General features: G+C 47.9%; 1 protein-coding gene across 2 annotated transcripts in view; it reads left to right on the top strand.

The window, feature by feature from the left end:
* The first annotated feature begins 4,347 nt into the window (after positions 1 to 4,347).
* LOC121566220 (E3 ubiquitin-protein ligase MARCHF7-like) overlaps positions 4,348 to 24,805 on the top strand; it is a 53,330-nt gene continuing 32,872 nt past the window's right edge. The window contains exons 1-3 of one of the 2 annotated variants that reach the window (XM_045215539.1): positions 4,348 to 4,824; positions 13,359 to 13,409; positions 13,501 to 13,583. In XM_045215539.1, the coding sequence (XP_045071474.1) occupies positions 4,738 to 4,824; positions 13,359 to 13,409; positions 13,501 to 13,583 (221 nt within the window). In that variant the 5' untranslated portion in view covers positions 4,348 to 4,737. The remainder of the gene's footprint in view (positions 4,825 to 13,358; positions 13,410 to 13,500; positions 13,584 to 24,805) is intronic. The other variant, XM_045215538.1, reaches the window with a different exon arrangement.

Here is a 24,805-nt window from a genome sequence, read left to right as displayed (position 1 = left end):
GTGTGTGTGTTCTCACTGGGTGTGTGTGTGTTTTCTCACTGGGTGTGTGTGTGTCCTCACTGGGTGTGTGTGTTTTCTCACTGGGTGTGTGTGTGTTCTCGCTGGGTGTGTGTGTGTGTCCTCACTGGGTGTGTGTGTGTGTGTCCTCGCTGGGTGTGTGTGTGTGTGTCCTCTCTGGGTGTGTGTGTGTGTTCTCACCAGGTGTGTGTGTGTGTGTTCTCACCAGGTGTGTGTGTGTGTGTTCTCACTGGGTGTGTGTGTGTGTGTGTGTGTGTGTTCTCGCTGGGTGTGTGTGTGTGTTCTCACCAGGTGTGTGTGTGTGTGTTCTCACCAGGTGTGTGTGTGTGTGTTCTCACTGGGTGTGTGTGTGTGTGTGTGTGTGTGTGTGTTCTCGCTGGGTGTGTGTGTGTGTCCTCACTGGGTGTGTGTGTGTGTGTCCTCGCTGGGTGTGTGTGTATGTCCTCACTGGGTGTGTGTGTGTGTCTCTCTCTGGGTGTGTGTGTGTGTTCTCTCTGGGTGTGTGTGTGTTCTCTCTGGGTGTGTGTGTGTTCTCTCTGGGTGTTCTCTCCATCTCCCTCATTATTCCAGAGAGACTGAAGACCAGCAGAGAGAAGAGGTCAACCGCTCCAACTCTGACCACGGAGAACCCAGTACATAGAGAGAAGAGGTCAACCGCTCCAACTCTGACCACGGAGAACCCAGTACATAGAGAGAAGAGGTCAACCGCTCCAACTCTGACCACGGAGAACCCAGTACATAGAGAGAAGAGGTCAACCGCTCCAACTCTGACCACGGAGAACCCAGTACATAGAGAGAAGAGGTCAACCGCTCCAACTCTGACCACGGAGAACCCATCTACACACACACCCAGTACATAGAGAGAAGAGGTCAACCGCTCCAACTCTGACCATGGAGAACCCATCTACACACACACCCAGTACATAGAGAGAAGAGGTCAACAGCTCCAACTCTGACCACGGAGAACCCATCTACACACACACCCAGTACATAGAGAGAAGATGTCAACCGCTCCAACTCTGACCATGGAGAACCCATCTACACACACACCCAGTACATAGAGAGAAGAGGTCAACAGCTCCAACTCTGACCACGGAGAACCCATCTACACACACACCCAGTACATAGAGAGAAGAGGTCAACCGCTCCAACTCTGACCACGGAGAACCCAGTACATAGAGAGAAGAGGTCAACAGCTCCAACTCTGACCACGGAGAACCCATCTACACACACACCCAGTACATAGAGAGAAGAGGTCAACCGCTCCAACTCTGACCACGGAGAACCCATCTACACACACACCCAGTACATAGAGAGAAGAGGTCAACAGCTCCAACTCTGACCACGGAGAACCCATCTACACACACACCCAGTACATAGAGAGAAGAGGTCAACAGCTCCAACTCTGACCACGGAGAACCCATCTACACACACACCCAGTACATAGAGAGAAGAGGTCAACCGCTCCAACTCTGACCACGGAGAACCCATCTACACACACACCCAGTACATAGAGAGAAGAGGTCAACCGCTCCAACTCTGACCACGGAGAACCCATCTACACACACACCCAGTACATAGAGAGAAGAGGTCAACCGCTCCAACTCTGACCACGGAGAACCCATCTACACACACACCCAGTACATAGAGAGAAGAGGTCAACCGCTCCAACTCTGACCACGGAGAACCCATCTACACACACACCCAGTACATAGAGAGAAGAGGTCAACAGCTCCAACTCTGACCACGGAGAACCCATCTACACACTCACCCAGTACATAGAGAGAAGAGGTCAACCGCTCCAACTCTGACCACGGAGAACCCATCTACACACACACCCAGTACATAGAGAGAAGAGGTCAACCGCTCCAACTCTGACCACGGAGAACCCATCTACACACACACCCAGTACATAGAGAGAAGAGGTCAACCGCTCCAACTCTGACCACGGAGAACCCATCTACACACACACCCAGTACATAGAGAGAAGAGGTCAACCGCTCCAACTCTGACCACGGAGAACCCATCTACACACACACCCAGTACATAGAGAGAAGAGGTCAACCGCTCCAACTCTGACCACGGAGAACCCATCTACACACACACCCAGTACATAGAGAGAAGAGGTCAACCGCTCCAACTCTGACCACGGAGAACCCATCTACACACACACCCAGTACATAGAGAGAAGAGGTCAACCGCTCCAACTCTGACCACAGAGAACCCATCTACACACACACCCAGTACATAGACAGAAGAGGTCAACCGCTCCAACTCTGACCACGGAGAACCCATCTACACACACACCCAGTACATAGAGAGAAGAGGTCAACCGCTCCAACTCTGACCACGGAGAACCCATCTACACACACACCCAGTACATAGAGAGAAGAGGTCAACAGCTCCAACTCTGACCACGGAGAACCCATCTACACACACACCCAGTACATAGAGAGAAGAGGTCAACCGCTCCAACTCTGACCACGGAGAACCCATCTACACACACACCCAGTACATAGAGAGAAGAGGTCAACAGCTCCAACTCTGACCACGGAGAACCCATCTACACACACACCCAGTACATAGAGAGAAGAGGTCAACAGCTCCAACTCTGTCCACGGAGAACCCATCTACACACACACCCAGTACATAGAGAGAAGAGGTCAACCGCTCCAACTCTGACCACGGAGAACCCATCTACACACACACCCAATACATAGAGAGAAGAGGTCAACCGCTCCAACTCTGACCACGGAGAACCCATCTACACACACACCCAGTACATAGAGAGAAGAGGTCAACAGCTCCAACTCTGACCACGGAGAACCCATCTACACACACACCCAATACATAGAGAGAAGAGGTCAACAGCTCCAACTCTGACCACGGAGAACCCATCTACACACACACCCAGTACATAGAGAGAAGAGGTCAACAGCTCCAACTCTGACCACGGAGAACCCATCTACACACACACCCAGTACATAGAGAGAAGAGGTCAACAGCTCCAACTCTGACCACGGAGAACCCATCTACACACACACCCAATACATAGAGAGAAGAGGTCAACAGCTCCAACTCTGACCACGGAGAACCCATCTACACACACACCCAGTACATAGAGAGAAGAGGTCAACAGCTCCAACTCTGACCACGGAGAACCCATCTACACACACACCCAGTACATAGAGAGAAGAGGTCAACAGCTCCAACTCTGTCCACGGAGAACCCATCTACACACACACCCAGTACATAGAGAGAAGAGGTCAACCACTCCAACTCTGACCACGGAGAACCCATCTACACACACACCCAGTACATAGAGAGAAGAGGTCAACCGCTCCAACTCTGACCACGGAGAACCCATCTACACACACACCCAGTACATAGAGAGAAGAGGTCAACCGCTCCAACTCTGACCACGGAGAACCCATCTACACACACACCCAGTACATAGAGAGAAGAGGTCAACCGCTCCAACTCTGACCACGGAGAACCCATCTACACACACACCCAGTACATAGAGAGAAGAGGTCAACCGCTCCAACTCTGACCACGGAGAACCACTGAGGTCGAGTAGCTAACTAACGCTAATGGCTAGCTAACGGCTAGCTACTTTTGTCTGTTGTTGTTAGCCACATGAAGGCTACAGCCCATTGTCGCTAGCTACCTAGCTATAGAGTTTGTTTAAAACCTTCAATCAGATTGAGAAAAATGCAGTGTTCCGAACGGGACATTATTTGTCTTTTACCTAAACCTGCAAACACCATCAGATAGAATTCACAGCAAGCAGTGGACTGGAATTACATTCAGATGAACTGGAATTACATTCAGATGGACTGGAATTACATTCAGATGGACTGGAATTACATTCAGATGGACTGGAATTACATTCAGATGGACTGGAATTACATTCAGATGGACTGGAATTACATTCAGATGGACTGGATTTACATTCAGATGGACTGGAATTACATTTACTTGTATGGGATGGGAGCATGTTTTTCTCTTTGCCCCATGGCAAAATGTGTAGAATTGCAGGAAGTTCTTTTTTAGGGTTAGGGTTAGGGTTTGGGTTAGGGTTAGGGTTAGGGTTAGGGTTAACCCTATAATCTAAATTTTTGCAGGCCCCCCCAACACATTTCTGGTTATGCTACTGGTTTGGGTGAGATCATTTTGGACTAGACTGAGCATCAAACTGGAAGGACTGAGGTTGTTTTAAGGCCTAGGGAACCAGTGTGTGTAACATCAAACTGGAAGGACTGAGGTTGTTTGAAGGCCTAGGGAACCAGTGTGTGTAAGCTGATTATCAGTAGCCGGGCTAATTTGAGCGTTAAGCCTGATGGGCCATATGCTGATTGACCCAGCACGCTGAGACTCCTCCCCCTCAGCCAGACACTCACCTGGTCGTCCCCGGTTACCATCACAGCTGATCTGTTGCAGATTAATCTATTATCTCTCTCTCCCTCCCTCTCTCCATCTCTGCAGGGGGAGGGGTGTTGTTGAGTTCTGAGTCGGCATGACGATCTGACACCCTGCCGTCGAGAGACTTCTGACCATTTCCACGGTGACCTGATCCCATTCCGCTATTCCGTTCTCCAAGCTCCGGACCTGTGGAATACCCACCGGAACACCGACTGGATTGCTGTTGTACACACACGGATTGTGTCAGGAGAGAGAGTGGGAATGTTGTGTGTTTGATCTGGGAACGTAGTGAGGATGCCGGTGCAGCAGATCTCCGTGGTCCCCGCTCGGGAGATGGCCAGTAACGGCCGGAGCGCCCCTCGCTCCAAAGACAAGACCGAGGTAAGACCCTGACCTCTAACCTCTAACCTCTAACCCCCTAGCCCTGACCCTAACCTGAACACAGACCCTCCTGTGGAGCTCTCTGAATGAATTGTGGGTCCTTTCTGAGGTGTGTGAGGAGATAGGGAGGGAAGGGAGGAGAGGAGAGGAGAGGGAAGGAGAAGAGAGGAGAGGAGAGGAGAGGAGGGGAGATGAGAGGAGAGGAGAGGAGAGGGGAGAGGAGAGGAGAGGGAGAGGAGAGGAGAGGAGAGGAGAGGAGGAGAGGGAGGGAGGGGAGGGAGGGGGGAGAGGAGGGAGGGGGGGGGGGGGGGAGGGGGAGGGAGGGAGAGGAGAGGAGAGGAGAGGAGAGGAGAGGAGAGGAGAGGAGAGGAGAGGAGAGGAGAGGAGAGGGTTCACATGTAATCCATAACTTGCTATCTGTACCCAGTAGAGTGTGCTGGCTCTTTGTCCTGAGGGTAAATCCATTTGAATTCAATTCCTTTTTGACAGCATTCCTTTAGATTTCAACAAAACCTTCCATACATAAATGCCAAAACATTTAGGAGATTTGCATTACCCACCATAACATGAGACATCCAAAAATCAACGGTTGAGTATGTTATATCATTTAAAAGCTTACAAACAGGGTTGTCAAACTATTTTATATATATATTTTTTTATGAAACCTTTACACATTTTTAGATAATTGATGTTAAACTCAGATTTAATTTCTGTTGGCATATGTTGTAGTTTAGCCCCTATTTGACATAATCTGAGGTGTTTGAGTTGTGCCCACCATCGGTTGAGAAACAACATGGTCTTCAATACAGGGTGGGTGGTGGGTAACCCTAACCCTATCCCTAACCCTAACCCTAACCCTATCCCTAACCCTATCCCTAACCCTATCCCTATCCCTATCCCTAACCCTAACCCTATCCCTAACCCTAACCCTATCCCTAACCCTAACCCTTACCCTAACCCTAACCCTTACAATCAAAGACATAGAATTCATAGAATCATAATCGCATTGAAATGTGTTACTTCTAATTACTACCACAAAGATGGCCGCCAGTCCACCCACCTTCGACTTCTAATTACTACCACAAAGATGGCCGCCAGTCCACCCACCTTCGACTTCTAATTACTACCACAAAGATGGCCGCCAGTCCACCCACCTTCGACTTCTAATTACTACCACAAAGATGGCCGCCAGGCCACCCACCTTCGACTTCTAATTACTACCACAAAGATGGCCGCCAGGCCACCCACCTTCGACTTCTAATCACTACCACAAAGATGGCCGCCAGTCCACCCACCTTCGACTTCTAATTACTACCACAAAGATGGCCGCCAGTCCACCCACCTTCGAACGTGGCACTTGGTCTCCTGTTCACCTCGTGTAACACCTGATTTCCCTGACAGAAGGCCCATCTCAGCAGGTGGTCCAGGTGAGTCCTGACATGGCCTTTCCTCTGTTGTTCTCTATTGCTCCTCTATGGTTCCTCAAGCAAGGGGGAGGCCGAGGACGTCACGGTTTCCCGTCACACCGACTCCTTGAAGTTTGTAGTTGTCAGCACACAGCCTTCGGGCTAGATTCAATCCGTAGCGCGGAAGATCTGCGCGATTCAAATGTAAAGGTAATTTCCGATTGAGCCGACATATGCAGAGTTTATTGTAAATGAGATTTCCTCCAACGCAGGAAATGCCTATAGGCCGAACCCACGATCACATTGAATCCCAGCCTTAACCCTAACCCCTAACCCCTAACCCTAACCCCTAACCCTAACCCTAACCCTAACCCTATCCCAGGGTGAGGGAACCCTAACCCTAACCCTAACCCTAACCCTAACCCTTAACCCTTAACCCTTAACCCTATCCCTATCCCTAACCCTATCCCTAACCCTAACCCTAACCCTATCCCTAACCCTAACCCTAACCCTATCCCAGGGTGGGAACAAGACAAGGTGCTTTCTGACTGCTTCTAACACACTGTAAGCTGTCTTCAAGTAACTTCCCAGTGTTTCCACATTTCTATCAAATAAGACCAATAAGACCTAGAATAGTCAAATAGTTTTCTTTCCGACAAATGGTAATTAGGTTAAAAAGCAGCTTTTCTGTGTTGGACATACCCCCAACAACAGAATGGTGTGGCCATACCCCTAACAACAGAATGGTGTGGACATGGTGTGGACATACCCCTAACAACAGAATGGTGTGGACATGGTGTGGACATACCCCTAACAACAGAATGGTGTGGCCATACCCCTAACAACAGAATGGTGTGGACATACCCCTAACAACAGAATGGTGTGGACATACCCCTAACAACAGAATGGTGTGGACATACCCCTAACAACAGAATGGTGTGGACATACCCCTAACAACAGAATGGTGTGGACATACCCCTAACAACAGAATGGTGTGGACATGGTGTGGACATACCCCTAACAACAGAATGGTGTGGACATACCCCTAACAACAGAATGGTGTGGACATGGTGTGGACATACCCCTAACAACAGAATGGTGTGGACATACCCCTAACAACAGAATGGTGTGGACATGGTGTGGACATACCCCTAACAACAGAATGGTGTGGACATACCCCTAACAACAGAATGGTGTGGACATACCCCTAACAACAGAATGGTGTGGACATACCCCTAACAACAGAATGGTGTGGGCATACCCCTAACAACAGAATGGTGTGGACATACCCCTAACAACAGAATGGTGTGGACATGGTGTGGACATACCCCTAACAACAGAATGGTGTGGACATACCCCTAACAACAGAATGGTGTGGACATACCCCTAACAACAGAATGGTGTGGACATACCCCTAACAACAGAATGGTGTGGACATACCCCTAACAACAGAATGGTGTGGACATACCCCTAACAACAGAATGGTGTGGACATGGTGTGGACATACCCCTAACAACAGAATGGTTTGGACATACCCCTAACAACAGAATGGTGTGGACATGGTGTGGACATACCCCTAACAACAGAATGGTGTGGACATACCCCTAACAACAGAATGGTGTGGACATGGTGTGGACATACCCCTAACAACAGAATGGTGTGGGCATACCCCTAACAACAGAATGGTGTGGACATACCCCTAACAACAGAATGGTGTGGACATACCCCTAACAACAGAATGGTGTGGACATACCCCTAACAACAGAATGGTGTGGACATACCCCTAACAACAGAATGGTGTGGCCATACCCCTAACAACAGAATGGTGTGGACATACCCCTAACAACAGAATGGTGTGGACATACCCCCAACAACAGAATGGTGTGGACATACCCCTAACAACAGAATGGTGTGGACATACCCCTAACAACAGAATGGTGTGGACATACCCCTAACAACAGAATGGTGTGGACATGGTGTGGACATACCCCTAACAACAGAATGGTGTGGACATACCCCTAACAACAGAATGGTGTGGACATACCCCCAACAACAGAATGGTGTGGACATACCCCTAACAACAGAATGGTGTGGACATACCCCTAACAACAGAATGGTGTGGACATACCCCTAACAACAGAATGGTGTGGACATACCCCTAACAACAGAATGGTGTGGACATACCCCTAACAACAGAATGGTGTGGACATACCCCTAACAACAGAATGGTGTGGACATACCCCTAACAACAGAATGGTGTGGACATACCCCTAACAACAGAATGGTGTGGACATACCCCTAACAACAGAATGGTGGGAACATACCCCTAACAACAGAATGGTGTGGACATACCCCTAACAACAGAATGGTGTGGACATACCCCTAACAACAGAATGGTGTGGACATGGTGTGGACATACCCCTAACAACAGAATGGTGTGGACAGACCCCTAACAACAGAATGGTGTGGACATACCCCTAACAACAGAATGGTGTGGGCGTACCCCTAACAACAGAATGGTGTGGACATACCCCTAACAACAGAATGGTGTGGACATGGTGTGGCCATACCCCTAACAACAGAATGGTGTGGACATACCCCTAACAACAGAATGGTGTGGACATACCCCTAACAACAGAATGGTGTGGACATACCCCTAACAACAGAATGGTGTGGACATACCCTAACAACAGAATGGTGTGGACATACCCCTAACAACAGAATGGTGTGGACATACCCCTAACAACAGAATGGTGTGGACATGGTGTGGACATACCCCTAACAACAGAATGGTGTGGACATACCCCTAACAACAGAATGGTGTGGACATGGTGTGGACATACCCCTAACAACAGAATGGTGTGGACATACCCCTAACAACAGAATGGTGTGGACATGGTGTGGACATACCCCTAACAACAGCATGGTGTGGACATACCCCTAACAACAGAATGGTGTGGACATACCCCTAACAACAGAATGGTGTGGACATACCCCTAACAACAGAATGGTGTGGGCATACCCCTAACAACAGAATGGTGTGGACATACTCCTAACAACAGAATGGTGTGGACATGGTGTGGACATACCCCTAACAACAGAATGGTGTGGACATACCCCTAACAACAGAATGGTGTGGACATACCCCTAACAACAGAATGGTGTGGACATACCCCTAACAACAGAATGGTGTGGACATACCCCTAACAACAGAATGGTGTGGACATACCCCTAACAACAGAATGGTGTGGACATGGTGTGGACATACCCCTAACAACAGAATGGTGTGGACATACCCCTAACAACAGAATGGTGTGGACATGGTGTGGACATACCCCTAACAACAGAATGGTGTGGACATACCCCTAACAACAGAATGGTGTGGACATGGTGTGGACATACCCCTAACAACAGAATGGTGTGGGCATACCCCTAACAACAGAATGGTGTGGCCATACCCCTAACAACAGAATGGTGTGGACATACCCCTAACAACAGAATGGTGTGGACATACCCCTAACAACAGAATGGTGTGGACATACCCCTAACAACAGAATGGTGTGGACATACCCCTAACAACAGAATGGTGTGGACATACCCCTAACAACAGAATGGTGTGGACATACCCCTAACAACAGAATGGTGTGGACATACCCCTAACAACAGAATGGTGTGGACATACCCCTAACAACAGAATGGTGTGGACATACCCCTAACAACAGAATGGTGTGGACATACCCCTAACAACAGAATGGTGGGAACATACCCCTAACAACAGAATGGTGTGGACATACCCCTAACAACAGAATGGTGTGGACATACCCCTAACAACAGAATGGTGTGGACATACCCCTAACAACAGAATGGTGTGGACATACCCCTAACAACAGAATAGTGTGGACATACCCTAACAACAGAATGGTGGGAACATACCCCTAACAACAGAATGGTGTGGACATACCCCTAACAACAGAATGGTGTGGACATACCCCTAACAACAGAATGGTGTGGACATACCCCTAACAACAGAATGGTGTGGACATACCCCTAACAACAGAATGGTGTGGACATGGTGTGGACATACCCCTAACAACAGAATGGTGTGGACATACCCCTAACAACAGAATGGTGTGGGCATACCCCTAACAACAGAATGGTGTGGACATACCCCTAACAACAGAATGGTGTGGACATACCCCTAACAACAGAATGGTGTGGACATACCCCTAACAACAGAATGGTGTGGGCATACCCCTAACAACAGAATGGTGTGGACATACCCCTAACAACAGAATGGTGTGGACATACCCCTAACAACAGAATGGTGTGGACATACCCCTAACAACAGAATGGTGGGAACATACCCCTAACAACAGAATGGTGTGGACATACCCCTAACAACAGAATGGTGTGGACATACCCCTATCAACAGAATGGTGTGGACATACCCCTAACAACAGAATGGTGTGGACATACCCCTAACAACAGAATGGTGTGGACATACCCCTAACAACAGAATGGTGTGGACATACCCCTAACAACAGAATGGTGTGGACATACCCCTAACAACAGAATGGTGTGGACATACCCCTAACAACAGAATGGTGTAGACATACCCCTAACAACAGAATGGTGTGGACATACCCCTAACAACAGAATGGTGTGGACATACCCCTAACAACAGAATGGTGTAGACATACCCCTAACAACAGAATGGTGTGGACATACCCCTAACAACAGAATGGTGTGGACATACCCCTGACAACAGAATGGTGTGGACATACCCCTGACAACAGAATGGTGTGGACATACCCCTAACAACAGAATGGTGTGGACATACCCCTAACAACAGAATGGTGTGGACATACCCCTAACAACAGAATGGTGTGGACATACCCCTAACAACAGAATGGTGTGGACATACCTCTAACAACAGAATGGTGTGGACATACCCCCAACAACAGAATGGTGTGGACATTTTTTGAAGTGCTTTTTCTCTCATTGATGCTTTGGTCACAAATACGAGTATAGGACCAGTCAACAACATTATTTGGGTATAAGTTAACAGAATATAAACTTTTAAAAGTGAGGTTTTCACTGGGTCATTGTCTAGCTCCAGAGCCCAGAGAAACAGAGCCCAGAGCAACAGAGCCCAGAGAAACAGAGCCCAGAGCCCAGAGAAACAGAGCCCAGAGCCCAGAGCAACAGAGCCCAGAGCAACAGAGCCCAGAGCAACAGAGCCCAGAGAAACAGAGCCCAGAGCCCAGAGCAACAGAGCCCAGAGCAACAGAGCCCAGAGAAATAGAGCCCAGAGCCCAGAGCAACAGAGCCCAGAGCAACAGAGCCTGAGCAACAGAGCCCAGAGCAACAGAGCCCAGAGCAACAGAGCCCAGAGCAACAGAGCCCAGAGCCTAGAGCAACAGAGCCCAGAGCAACAGAGCCCAGAGAAACAGAGCCCAGAGCAACAGAGCCCAGAGCAACAGAGCCTGAGCAACAGAACCCAGAGCCCAGAGCAACAGAGCCCAGAGCCCAGAGCCTAGAGCAACAGAGCCCAGAGCAACAGAGCCCAGAGCAACAGAGCCCAGAGAAACAGAGCCCAGAGCCCAGAGCAACAGAGCCCAGAGCAACAGAGCCTGAGCAACAGAGCCCAGAGCAACAGAGCCCAGAGCAACAGAGCCTAGAGCAACAGAGCCCAGAGCAACAGAGCCCAGAGCAACAGAGCCCAGCCTCTGCACACACACCACCACTGAATATTACACACACCCAAGTGACAGCAAGCAGGTTAGGAGCATGAAGCTGGAGAAAGTTACTGGCAGATACTGAGGAGAGGGGGGTTGTGGATATTGTAGTGTTTGGCTGCTGAGGAGAGAGGGGTTGTGGATATTGTATTGTTTGGCTGCTGAGGAGAGGGGGGTTGTGGATATTGTAGTGTTTGGCTGCTGAGGAGAGGGGGGTTGTGGATATTGTAGTGTTTGGCTGCTGAGGAGAGGGGGGTTGTGGATATTGTAGTGTTTGGCTGCTGAGGAGAGGGGGGGTTGTGGATATTGTAGTGTTTGGCTGCTGAGGAGAGGGGGGTTGTGGATAGTGTAGTGTTTGGCTGCTGAGGAGAGGGGGGTTGTGGATATTGTAGTGTTTGGCTGCTGAGGAGAGGGGGTTGTGGATATTGTAGTGTTTGGCTGCTGAGGAGAGGGGGGTTGTGGATATTGTAGTGTTTGGCTGCTGAGGAGAGGGGGGTTGTGGATAGTGTAGTGTTTGGCTGCTGAGGAGAGGGGGGTTGTGGATATTGTAGTGTTTGGCTGCTGAGGAGAGGGGGGTTGTGGATATTGTAGTGTTTGGCTGCTGAGGAGAGGGGGGTTGTGGATAGTGTAGTGTTTGGCTGCTGAGGAGAGGGGGGTTGTGGATATTGTAGTGTTTGGCTGCTGAGGAGAGAGGGGTTGTGGATAGTGTAGTGTTTGGCTGCTGAGGAGAGGGGGGTTGTGGATATTGTAGTGTTTGGCTGCTGAGGAGAGGGGGGTTGTGGATATTGTAGTGTTTGGTGTTTAGCAATAGAGTTTGGTGTCATCAGGCCCTTGGGTAGTTGAGTCAGGTGTGACAGTGCAGGGCTGGAGCAAAAATATGTAGTCCGGGACCAGACTGTGTTGAGGGATCTGTGTTCTAGAAGGATCTGTGTTCTAGAAGGATCTGTGTTGTAGCAAAGGATAATGGATTTAGTAGTTTATGTAAGACCTTTAAACTAACACTGGACTGTTTCTGAATTCCCCATCTCTCTCTCTCTATCTCTCTCTGTCTCTCTCTCTGTCTCTCTCTGTCTCTCTCTCTGTCTCTCTCTCTCTCTCGCTTTCACTTTCGCTCTCTCTCTCTCTCTCTCTCTCTCTCTCTCTCTCTCTCTCTCTCTCTCTCTCTCTCTCTCTCTCTCTCTCTCTCTCTCTCTATCTCTCTCTTTCGCTCGCTTTTGGTCTCTCTCTCCTCTCTCTCCTCTCTCTCTGTCTCTCTCTCTCTCTCTCTCTCTCTCTCTCTCCCTTTCTCTCTTTCTCTCTCTCTCCCCTTTCTCTCTTTCTCTCTCTCTCTGTCTCTGTCTCGCTCTCTCTCTCTCTCTCTCTCTCTCTCTCTCTATCTATCTATCTACAGAGTACTAAAGGTCCAGGTCGGTCAAGTAGTCGATCCAGCAACATCTTGAAGGTATTGATTGGTTAATTGTTTCATTGGTCGACAGCAGTCACTGCTGATTGGTTGTTGAAGTGAAGGAGTGTGCTGTGATTGATTGTTGCAGGCCAGCAGTTCTACGACAGGATTGGCTCCTGGCAGTGTTTCCAGGACAACTTCAGTCACTCCCTCCTCCCAGGACATCGGCAGGTGAGACTGTTGCCCAGTGGTGCCTTCAGTTCGATTGAACGTTCGCTAAAGTTGCGGAACGGTTTGTACTGAACGACACGTTTCCCCAAAAACGTTTTTGTACGTTCTTTAAACAGACTTTGAGGTCACAGGTGGTCGGTGGCATCTTAATTGGGGAGGACGGGCTCGTGGTAATGGCTGGAGCGGAATCAGAAAATGAACACTCAGATTATAGTGATATTATGTCTGAGCTCGCAAACAATGTAAAGTCTGTTTAGATAGGTGTAATCTGGAGCCAAGCCTGTCTGTTTAGATAGGTGTAATCTGGAGCCTGTCTGTTTAGATAGGTGTAATCTGGAGCCAAGCCTGTCTGTTTAGATAGGTGTAATCTGGAGCCTGTCTGTTTAGATAGGTGTAATCTGGAGCCTGTCTGTTTAGATAGGTGTAAGCTAGAGCCTGTCTGTCTGTTTAGATAGGTGTAATCTAGAGCCTGTCTGTCTGTTTAGATAGGTGTAATCTAGAGCCTGTCTGTCTGTTTAGATAGGTGTAATCTGGAGCCAAGCCTGTCTGTTTAGATAGGTGTAATCTGAAGCCTGTCTGTTTAGATAGGTGTAATCTGAAGCCTGTCTGTTTAGATAGGTGTAATCTGGAGCCTGTCTGTTTAGATAGATGTAATCTGGAGCCAAGCCTGTCTGTTTAGATAGGTGTAATCTGGAGCCTGTCTGTTTAGATAGGTGTAAGCTAGAGCCTGTCTGTCTGTTTAGATAGGTGTAATCTAGAGCCTGTCTGTCTGTTTAGATAGGTGTAATCTAGAGCCTGTCTGTCTGTTTAGATAGGTGTAATCTGGAGCCAAGCCTGTCTGTTTAGATAGGTGTAATCTGGAGCCAAGCCTGTCTGTTTAGATAGGTGTAATCTGGAGCCTGTCTGTTTAGATAGGTGTAATCTGGAGCCTGTCTGTTTAGATAGGTGTAATCTGGAGCCAAGCCTGTCTGTTTAGATAGGTGTAATCTAGAGCCTGTCTGTCTGTTTAGATAGGTGTAATCTGGAGCCTGTCTGTTTAGATAGGTGTAATCTGGAGCCAAGCCTGTCTGTTTAGATAGGTGTAATCTGGAGCCAAGCCTGTCTGTTTAGATAGGTGTAATCTGGAGCCTGTCTGTTTAGATAGGTGTAATCTGGAGCCTGTCTGTTTAGATAGGTGTAATCTGGAGCCTGTCTGTTTAGATAGGTGTAATCTGGAGCCTGTCTGTCTGTTTAGATAGGTGTAATCTAGAGCCTGTCTGTCTGTTTAGATAGGTGTAATCTGGAGCCAAGCCTGTCTGTTTAGATAGGTGTAATCTGGAGCCTGTCTGTCTGTTTAGATAGGTGTAATCTAGAGCCTGTCTGTCTGTTTAGATAAGTGTAATCTGGAGCCTGTCTGTTTAGATAGGTGTAATCTGGAGCCAAGCCTGTCTGTTTAGATAGGTGTAATCTGGAGCCTGTCTGTTTAGATAGGTGTAATCTGGAGCCAAGCCTGTCTGTTTAGATAGGTGTAATCTGGAGCCTGTCTGTTTAGATAGGTGTAATCTGGAGCCTGTCTGTTTAGATAGGTGTAATCTGGAGCATGTCTGTTTAGATAGGTGTAATCTGGAGCCTGTCTGTTTAGATAGGTGTAATCTAGAGCCTGTCTGTCTGTTTAGATAGGTGTAATCTGGAGCCAAGCCTGTCTGTTTAGATAGGTGTAATCTGGAGCCAAGCCTGTCTGTTTAGATAGGTGTAATCTGGAGCCTGTCTGTTTAGATAGGTGTAATCTGGAGCCAAGCCTGTCTGTTTAGATAGGTGTAATCTGGAGCCTGTCTGTTTAGATAGGTGTAATCTGGAGCCTGTCTGTCTGTTTAGATAGGTGTAATCTAGAGCCTGTCTGTCTGTTTAGATAGGTGTAATCTGGAGCCTGTCTGTTTAGATAGGTGTAATCTGGAGCCAAGCCTGTCTGTTTAGATAGGTGTAATCTGGAGCCAAGCCTGTCTGTTTAGATAGGTGTAATCTGGAGCCAAGCCTGTCTGTTTAGAGAGGTGTAATCTGGAGCCAAGCCTGTCTGTTTAGAAGGTGTAATCTGGAACCTGTCTGTTTAGATAGGTGTAATCTGGAGCCTGTCTGTTTAGATAGGTGTAATCTAGAGCCTGTCTGTCTGTTTAGATAGGTGTAATCTAGAGCCTGTCTGTCTGTTTAGATAGGTGTAATCTGGAGCCAAGCCTGTCTGTTTAGATAGGTGTAATCTGGAGCCTGTCTGTTTAGATAGGTGTAATCTAGAGCCTGTCTGTCTGTTTAGATTGGTGTAATCTAGAGCCTGTCTGTCTGTTTAGATAGGTGTAATCTGGAGCCTGTCTGTTTAGATAGGTGTAATCTGGAGCCAAGCCTGTCTGTTTAGATAGGTGTAATCTGGAGCCTGTCTGTTTAGATAGGTGTAATCTAGAGCCTGTCTCTGTTTAGATAGGTGTAATCTAGAGCCTGTCTGTCTGTTTAGATAGGTGTAATCTGGAGCCTGTCTGTTTAGATAGGTGTAATCTGGAGCCAAGCCTGTCTGTTTAGATAGGTGTAATCTGGAGCCAAGCCTGTCTGTTTAGATAGGTGTAATCTGGAGCCTGTCTGTTTAGATAGGTGTAATCTGGAGCCAAGCCTGTCTGTTTAGATAGGTGTAATCTGGAGCCTGTCTGTTTAGATAGGTGTAATCTAGAGCATGTCTGTCTGTTTAGATAGGTGTAATCTAGAGCCTGTATGTCTGTTTAGATAGGTGTAATCTGGAGCCTGTCTGTTTAGATAGGTGTAATCTAGAGCCAAGCCTGTCTGTTTAGATAGGTGTAATCTAGAGCCTGTCTGTCTGTTTAGATAGGTGTAATCTAGAGCCTGTCTGTTTAGATAGGTGTAATCTGGAGCCAAGCCTGTCTGTTTAGATAGGTGTAATCTGGAGCCAAGCCTGTCTGTTTAGATAGGTGTAATCTGGAGCATGTCTGTTTAGATAGGTGTAATCTGGAGCCTGTCTGTTTAGATAGGTGTAATCTAGAGCCTGTCTTAGATAGGTGTAATCTAGAGCCTGTCTGTCTGTTTAGATAGGTGTAATCTAGAGCCTGTCTGTCTGTTTAGATAGGTGTAATCTGGAGCCTGTCTGTCTGTTTAGATAGGTGTAATCTGGAACCTGTCTGTTTAGATAGGTGTAATCTAGAGCCTGTCTGTTTAGATAGGTGTAATCTGGAGCATGTCTGTTTAGATAGGTGTAATCTGGAGCCTGTCTGTTTAGATAGGTGTAATCTGGAGCCTGTCTGTCTGTTTAGATAGGTGTAATCTAGAGCCTGTATGTCTGTTTAGATAGGTGTAATCTAGAGCCTGTATGTCTGTTTAGATAGGTGTAATCTGGAGCCTGTCTATTTAGATAGGTGTAATCTGGAGCCAAGCCTGTCTGTTTAGATAGGTGTAATCTGGAGCCAAGCCTGTCTGTTTAGATAGGTGTAATCTGGAGCCAAGCGTGTTGATTTGTAATCTTCAGGTATCCTGCAAGAGAATGTAAGAGCAGTAATGAACGAGGCAGTCTAGCCAGCACAGCTGAGTACAGGGAAGGTAGACAGAGGAGCTGTTTGGTGGTTGCAGCCCTGTTCCACCCCTTTATGCTGATGTCTTCCTGTTCCACCCCTTTATGCTGATGTCTTCCTGTTCCACCCCTTTATGCTGATGTCTTCCTGTTCCACCCCTTTATGCTGATGTCTTCCTGTTCCACCCCTTTATGCTGATGTCTTCCTGTTCCACCCCTTTATGCTGATGTCTTCCTGTTCCACCCCTTTATGCTGATGTCTTCCTGTTCCACCCCTTTATGCTGATGTCTTCCTGTTCCACCCCTTTATGCTGATGTCTTCCTGTTCCACCCCTTTATGCTGATGTCTTCCTGTTCCACCCCTTTATGCTGATGTCTTCCTGTTCCACCCCTTTATGCTGATGTCTTCCTGTTCAACCCCTTTATGCTGATGTCTTCCTGTTCCACCCCTTTATGCTGATGTCTTCCTGTTCCACCCCTTTATGCTGATGTCTTCCTGTTCCACCCCTTTATGCTGATGTCTTCCTGTTCCACCCCTTTATGCTGATGTCTTCCTGTTCAACCCCTTTATGCTGATGTCTTCCTGTTCCACCCCTTTATGCTGATGTCTTCCTGTTCCACCCCTTTATGCTGATGTCTTCCTGTTCCACCCCTTTATGCTGATGTCTTCATATATGCAAACATACTGGGTGTGTTTATGCAAATGAGGCACATATCATTTTCTTTAACACAAAATATTTGAAAAAGACCTGATAAATGATTACATGTACAGTTGAAGTCGGAAGTTTACATACACCTCAGCCAAATACATTTAAATGAAGTTTTTCACAATTCCTGACATTTAATCCTAGTAAAAATTCCATGTCTTAGGTCAGTTAGAATCACCACTTTATTTTAAGAATGTGAAATGTCAGAATAATAGTAGAGAGAATGATTTATTTCAGCTTTTATTTCTTTCATCACATTCCCAGTGGGTCAGAAGTTTACATACACTCAATTAGTATTTGGTAGCATTGCCTTTAAATTGTTTAACTTGGGTCAAACGTTTCGGGTAGCCTTCCACAAGCTTCCCACAATAAGTTAGATGAATTATGGCCCATTCCTCCTGACAGAGCTGGTGTAACTGAGTCAGGTTTGTAGGCCTCCTTGCTCGCACACGCTTTTTCAGTTCTGCCCATAACTTTTCTATAGGATTGAGGTCAGGGCTTTGTGATGGCCACTCCAATACCTTGACTTTGTTGTCCTTAAGCCATTTTGCAACAACTTTGGAAGTATGCTTGGGGTCATTGTCCATTTAGAAGACCCATTTGCGACCAAGCTTTAACTTCCTGATTGATGTCTTGAGATGTTGCTTCAATATATCCACATAATTTTCCTTCCTCATGATGCCATCTATTTTGTGAAGTGCACCAGTCCCTCCTGCAGCAAAGCACCCCCACAGCATGATGCTGCCACCCCCGTGCTTCACGGTTGGGATGGTGTTCTTCGGCTTGCAAGCGTCCCCCTTTTCCCTCCAAACATAACGATGGTCATTATGGGCAAACAGTTCTATTTTTGTTTCATCAGACCAGAGGACATTTCTCCAAAAAGTACGATCTTTGTCCCCATGTGCAGTTGCAAACTGTAGTCTGGCTTTTTTAAGGCGGTTTGGAGCAGTGGCTTCTTCCTTGCTGAGCGGCCTTTCAGGTTATGTCGATATATAGGACTAGTTTTACTGTGGATATAGATACTTTTGTACCTGTTTCCTCCAGCATCTTCACAAGGTCCTTTGCTGTTGTTCTGGGATTGATTTGCACTTTTCGCACCAAAGTACGTTCATCTCTAGGAGACAGAACGCGTCTCCTTCCTGAGCGGTATGACGGCTGCGCGGTCCCATGGTGTTTATACTTGCGTACTATTGTTTGTACAGATGAACGTGGTACCTTCAGGCGTTTGCAAATTGCTCCCAAGGATGAACCAGACTTGTGGAGGTCTACAATTTTTTTTCTGAAGTCTTGGCTGATTTCTTTTGATTTTCCCATGATGTCAAGCAAAGAGGCACTGAGTTTGAAGGTCGGCCTTGAAATACATCCACAGGTACACCTCCAATTGACTCAAATGATGTCAATTAGCCTATCAGAAGCTTCTAATGCCATGACATCATTTTCTGGAATTTTCCAAGCTGTTTAAAGGCACAGTCAACTTAGTGTATGTAAACTTCTGACCCACTGGAATTGAGATACAGTGAATTATAAGTGAAATAATCTGTCTGTAAACAATTGTTGGAAAAATTACTTGTGTCATGCACAAAGTAGATGTCCTAACCGACTTGCCAAAACTATAGTTTGTTAACAAGAAATTTGTGGAGTGGTTGAAAAACGAGTTTTAATGACTCCAACCTAAGTGTATGTAAACTTCCGACTTCAACTGTATATACAGTGGGGAGAACAAGTATTTGATACACTGCCGATTTTGCAGGTTTTCCTACTTACAAAGCATGCAGAGGTCTGTAATTTTTATCATAGGTACACTTCAACTGTGAGAGATGAAATCTAAAACAAAAATCCAGAAAATCACATTGTATGATTTTTAAGTAATTAATTTGCATTTTATTGCATGACATAAGTATTTGATCACCTACCAACCAGTAAGAATTCCGTCTCTCACAGACCTGTTAGTTTTTAAGAAGCCCTCCTGTTCTCCACTCATTACCTGTATTAACTGCACCTGTTTGAACTCGTTACCTGTATAAAAGACACCTGTCCACACACTCAATCAAACAGACTCCAACCTCTCCACAATGGCCAAGACCAGAGAGCTGTGTAAGGACATCAGGGATACAATTGTAGACCTGCACAAGGCTGGGATGGGCTACAGGACAATAGGCAAGCAGCTTGGTGAGAAGGCAACAACTGTTGGCGCAATTATTAGAAAATGGAAGAAGTTCAAGATGACGGTCATTCACCCTCGGTCTGGGGCTCCATGCAAGATCTCACCTCGTGGGGCATCAATGATCATGAGGAAGGTGAGGGATCAGCCCAGAACTACACGGCAGGACCTGGTCAATGACCTGAAGAGAGCTGGGACCACAGTCTCAAAGAAAACCATTAGTAACACACTACGCTGTCATGGATTAAAATCCTGCAGTGCACGCAAGGTCCCCCCGCATGTCCAGGCCCGTCTGAAGTTTGCCAATGACCATCTGGATGATCCAGAGGAGGAATGGGAGAAGGTCATGTGGTCTGATGAGACAAAAATAGAGCTTTTTGATCTAAACTCCACTCGCCGTGTTTGGAGGAAGAAGAAGGATGAGTACAACCCCAAGAACACCATCCCAACCGTGAAGCATGGAGGTTGAAACATCATTCTTTGGTAATGTTTTTCTGCAAAGGGGACAGGACGACTGCACCGTATTGAGGGGAGGATGGATGGGGCCATGTATCGCGAGATCTCCTTCCCTCAGTAAGAGCATTGAAGATGGGTCGTGGCTGGGTCTTCCAGCATGACAACGACCCGAAACACACAGCCAGGGCAACTAAGGAGTGGCTCGGTAAGAAGCATCTCAAGGTCCTAGAGTGGCCTAGCCAGTCTCCAGACCTGAACCCAATAGAACATCTTTGGAGGGAGCTGAAAGTCCGTATTGCCCAGCGACAGCCCCGAAACCTGAAGGATCTGGAGAAGGTCTGTATGGAGGAGTGGGCCAAAATCCCTGCTGCAGTGTGTGCAAACCTGGTCAAGACCTACAGGAAACGTATGATCTCTGTAATTGCAAACAAAGGTTTCTGTACCAAATATTAAGTTCTGCTTTTCTGATGTATCAAATACTTATGTTATGCAATAAATTGCAAATTAATTATTTAAAAATCATACAATGTTATTTTCTGGATTTTTGTTTTAGATTCCGTCTCTCACAGTTGAAGTGTACCTATGATAAAAATTACAGACCTCTACATGCTTTGTAAGTAGGACAACCTGCAAAATCGGCAGTGTATCAAATACTTGTTCTCCCCACTGTATGAGTGCATTCTAAGAAAAAAAAGTGAAATCTGACAAATTGAATACCTGAATTCCCACCAAAATCCCTGAACTCGTCCCATGCCAGTAAAATGTTTTTATGTGCTATAATTCAGTCAATATCTGATATAAAAATTCATTGTCCAACTGTTGCATTTATTAGAATTGTTTGTAAAACCTTTTAACAATTTTGATGACCATTGCTACTGTTAGCCAGGGATACTGTTACCCAGGGAGAGTGTTACCCAGGGAGAGTGTTACCCAGGGAGAGTGTTACCCAGGGAGAGTGTTACCCAGGGATACTGTTACCCAGGGATAGTGTTACCCAGGGATACTGTTACCCAGGGAGAGTGTTACCCAGGGAGAGTGTTACCCAGGGAGAGTGTTACCCAGGGATACTGTTACCCAGGGAGAGTGTTACCCAGGGATACTGTTACCCAGGGATACTGTTACCCAGGGAGAGTGTTAACCCAGGGAGAGTGTTACCCAGGGATACTGTTACCCAGGGATAGTGTTACCCAGGGATAGTGTTACCCAGGGAGAGTGTTACCCAGGGAGAGTGTTACCCAGGGAGAGTGTTACCCAGGGAGAGTGTTACCCAGGGAGAGTGTTACCCAGGGATAGTGTTAACCTCATCCTGTCTTTTCATCTCTCAATCTCTCTATGTGTGTGTCTCTCTGTGTGTGTCTCCTTGTGTCTCCTTGTGTGTCTCCGTGTGTGTCTCTGTGTGTGTCTCCGTGTGTGTGTCTCTGTGTGTGTCTCCCTGTGTGTGTCTCTGTGTGTCTCCGTGTGTGTCTCCGTGTTTATCTCCGTGTGTGTCTCCGTGTGTGTCTCCGTGTGTATCCGTGTGTCTCCGTGTGTGTCTCTGTGTGTGTCTCTGTGTGTCTCCGTGTGTGTCTCTGTGTGTGTCTCCGTGTGTGTCTCTGTGTGTCTCCGTGTGTGTGTCTCTGTGTGTCTCCATGTGTGTCTCTGTGTGTGTCTCTGTGTGTGTCTCCGTGTGTGTGTCTCTGTGTGTGTCTCCCTGTGTGTGTCTCTGTGTGTCTCCGTGTGTGTCTCCGTGTTTATCTCCGTGTGTGTCTCTGTGTGTGTCTCTGTGTGTCTCCGTGTGTGTCTCTGTGTGTGTGTCTCTGTGTGTGTCTCCCTGTGTGTGTCTCTGTGTGTGTCTCCGGGTGTGTCTCCGTGTGTGTCTCCTTGTGTGTCTCCTTGTGTGTGTTTCCGTGTGTGTGTGTGTCTCTGTGTGTGTCTCCGTGTGTGTGTCCGTGTGTGTCTCCGTGTGTGTCTCCGGGTGTGTCTCCGTGTGTGTCTCCTTGTGTGTCTCCTTGTGTGTGTTTCCGTGTGTGTGTGTGTCTCTGTGTGTGTCTCTGTGTGTGTCTCCGTGTGTATCTCTGTGTGTGTCTCCGTGTGTGTGTCTCTGTGTGTGTCTCCGTGTGTGAGTCTCCCTGTGTGTGTCTCTGTGTGTCTCCGTGTGTGTCTCCGTGTGTGTCTGTGTGTATCTCCGTGTGTGTCTCCGTGTGTATCCGTGTGTCTCTGTGTGTGTCTCTGTGTGTGTCTCCGTGTGTGTGTCTCTGTGTGTGTCTCCCTGTGTGTGTCTCTGTGTGTGTCTCCGTGTGTGTGTCTCTGTGTGTGTCTCCCTGTGTGTGTCTCTGTGTGTCTCCGTGTGTGTCTCCGTGTTTATCTCCGTGTGTGTCTCTGTGTGTGTCTCTGTGTGTCTCCGTGTGTGTCTCTGTGTGTGTGTCTCTGTGTGTGTCTCCCTGTGTGTGTCTCCGTGTGTGTGTCTCCGTGTGTGTGTCTCCGTGTGTGTGTCTCTGTGTGTGTCTCCCTGTGTGTGTCTCTGTGTGTCTCCGTGTGTGTCTCCGTGTTTATCTCTGTGTGTGTCTCCGTGTGTGTCTCTGTGTGTGTATCCGTGTGTGTATCCGTGTGTCTCTGTGTGTGTCTCCGTGTGTGTCTCCGTGTGTGTGTCTCTGTGTGTCTCTGTGTGTGTCTCCGTGTGTCTCCGTGTGTGTCTCTGTGTGTGTCTCTGTGTGTCTCCGTGTGTGTCTCTGTGTGTGTGTCTCTGTGTGTGTCTCCCTGTGTGTGTCTCTGTGTGTGTCTCCGTGTGTGTGTCTCTGTGTGTGTCTCCCTGTGTGTGTCTCCGTGTGTGTCTCCGTGTTTATCTCCGTGTGTGTCTCCGGGTGTGTCTCCTTGTGTGTCTCCTTGTGTGTGTTTCCGTGTGTGTCTCCGTGTTTATCTCCGTGTGTGTCTCTGTGTGTGTCTCCGTGTTTATCTCCGTGTGTGACTCTGTGTGTGTCTCCGTGTTTATCTCTGTGTGTGTCTCCGTGTGTATCTCCGTGTGTGTCTCCGTGTGTGTCTCCTTGTGTGTCTCCGTGTGTGTTTCCGTGTGTGTCTCTGTGTGTGTCTCTGTGTGTGACTCTGTGTGTGTCTCTGTGTGTGTCTCTGTGTGTGTCTCCGTGTGTGTCTCCGTGTGTGTCTCTGTGTGTGTATCCGTGTGTGTGTCTCTCTGTGTGTGTCTCCGTGTGTGTCTCCGTGTGTGTCTCTGTGTGTGTCTCTGTGTGTGTCTCTGTGTGTGTGTCTCTGTGTGTGTCTCTGTGTGTCTCCGTGTGTGTCTCTGTGTGTGTCTCCGTGTGTGTCTCTGTGTGTGTCTCCGTGTGTGTGTCTCTGTGTGTCTCCATGTGTGTCTCTGTGTGTGTCTCTGTGTGTGTCTCCGTGTGTGTGTCTCTGTGTGTGTCTCGTGTGTGTGTCTCTGTGTGTCTCCGTGTGTGTCTCTGTGTGTCTCTGTGTGTGTCTCCGTGTGTGTCTCTGTGTGTATCTCCGTGTGTGTCTCCGGGTGTGTCTCCGTGTGTGTCTCCTTGTGTGTCTCCTTGTGTGTGTCTCCGTGTGTGTGTGTGTCTCTGTGTGTGTCTCCGTGTGTGTGTCCGTGTGTGTCTCCGTGTGTGTCTCCGTGTGTGTCTCCGTGTGTGTCTCCTTGTGTGTCTCCGTGTGTGTGTTTCCGTGTGTGTGTGTGTCTCTGTGTGTGTCTCCGTGTGTGTCTCCGTGTGTGTCTCTGTGTGTGTCTCCGTGTGTGTGTCTCTGTGTGTGTCTCCGTGTGTGTGTCTCTGTGTGTGTCTCCGTGTGTGTCTCCGTGTGTGTCTCTGTGTGTGTCTCCGTGTGTGTCTCTGTGTGTGTCTCCGTGTGTGTCTGTGTGTATCTCCGTGTGTGTCTCCGTGTGTATCCGTGTGTCTCTGTGTGTGTCTCTGTGTGTGTCTCCGTGTGTGTGTCTCTGTGTGTGTCTCCCTGTGTGTGTCTCTGTGTGTGTCTCCGTGTGTGTGTCTCTGTGTGTGTCTCCATGTGTGTGTCTCTGTGTGTCTCCGTGTGTGTCTCTGTGTGTCTCCGTGTGTGTCTCTGTGTGTGTCTCTGTGTGTCTCCGTGTGTGTCTCTGTGTGTGTGTCTCTGTGTGTGTCTCCCTGTGTGTGTCTCTGTGTGTGTCTCCGTGTGTGTGTCTCTGTGTGTGTCTCCCTGTGTGTGTCTCTGTGTGTCTCCGTGTGTGTCTCCGTGTTTATCTCTGTGTGTATCTCCGTGTGTATCCGTGTGTCTCTGTGTGTGTCTCTGTGTGTGTCTCCGTGTGTCTCCATGTGTGTCTCTGTGTGTGTCTCTGTGTGTCTCCGTGTGTGTCTCTGTGTGTGTGTCTCTGTGTGTGTCTCCGTGTGTGTCTCTG

This window comes from Coregonus clupeaformis, unplaced genomic scaffold, assembly GCF_020615455.1.
Source record: "Coregonus clupeaformis isolate EN_2021a unplaced genomic scaffold, ASM2061545v1 scaf0470, whole genome shotgun sequence".
NCBI classification, from domain to species: domain Eukaryota; kingdom Metazoa; phylum Chordata; class Actinopteri; order Salmoniformes; family Salmonidae; genus Coregonus; species Coregonus clupeaformis.
The sequence above is the reverse complement of the archived record's forward strand: the minus strand, read 5'-3'. Positions and strand labels throughout refer to the sequence as shown.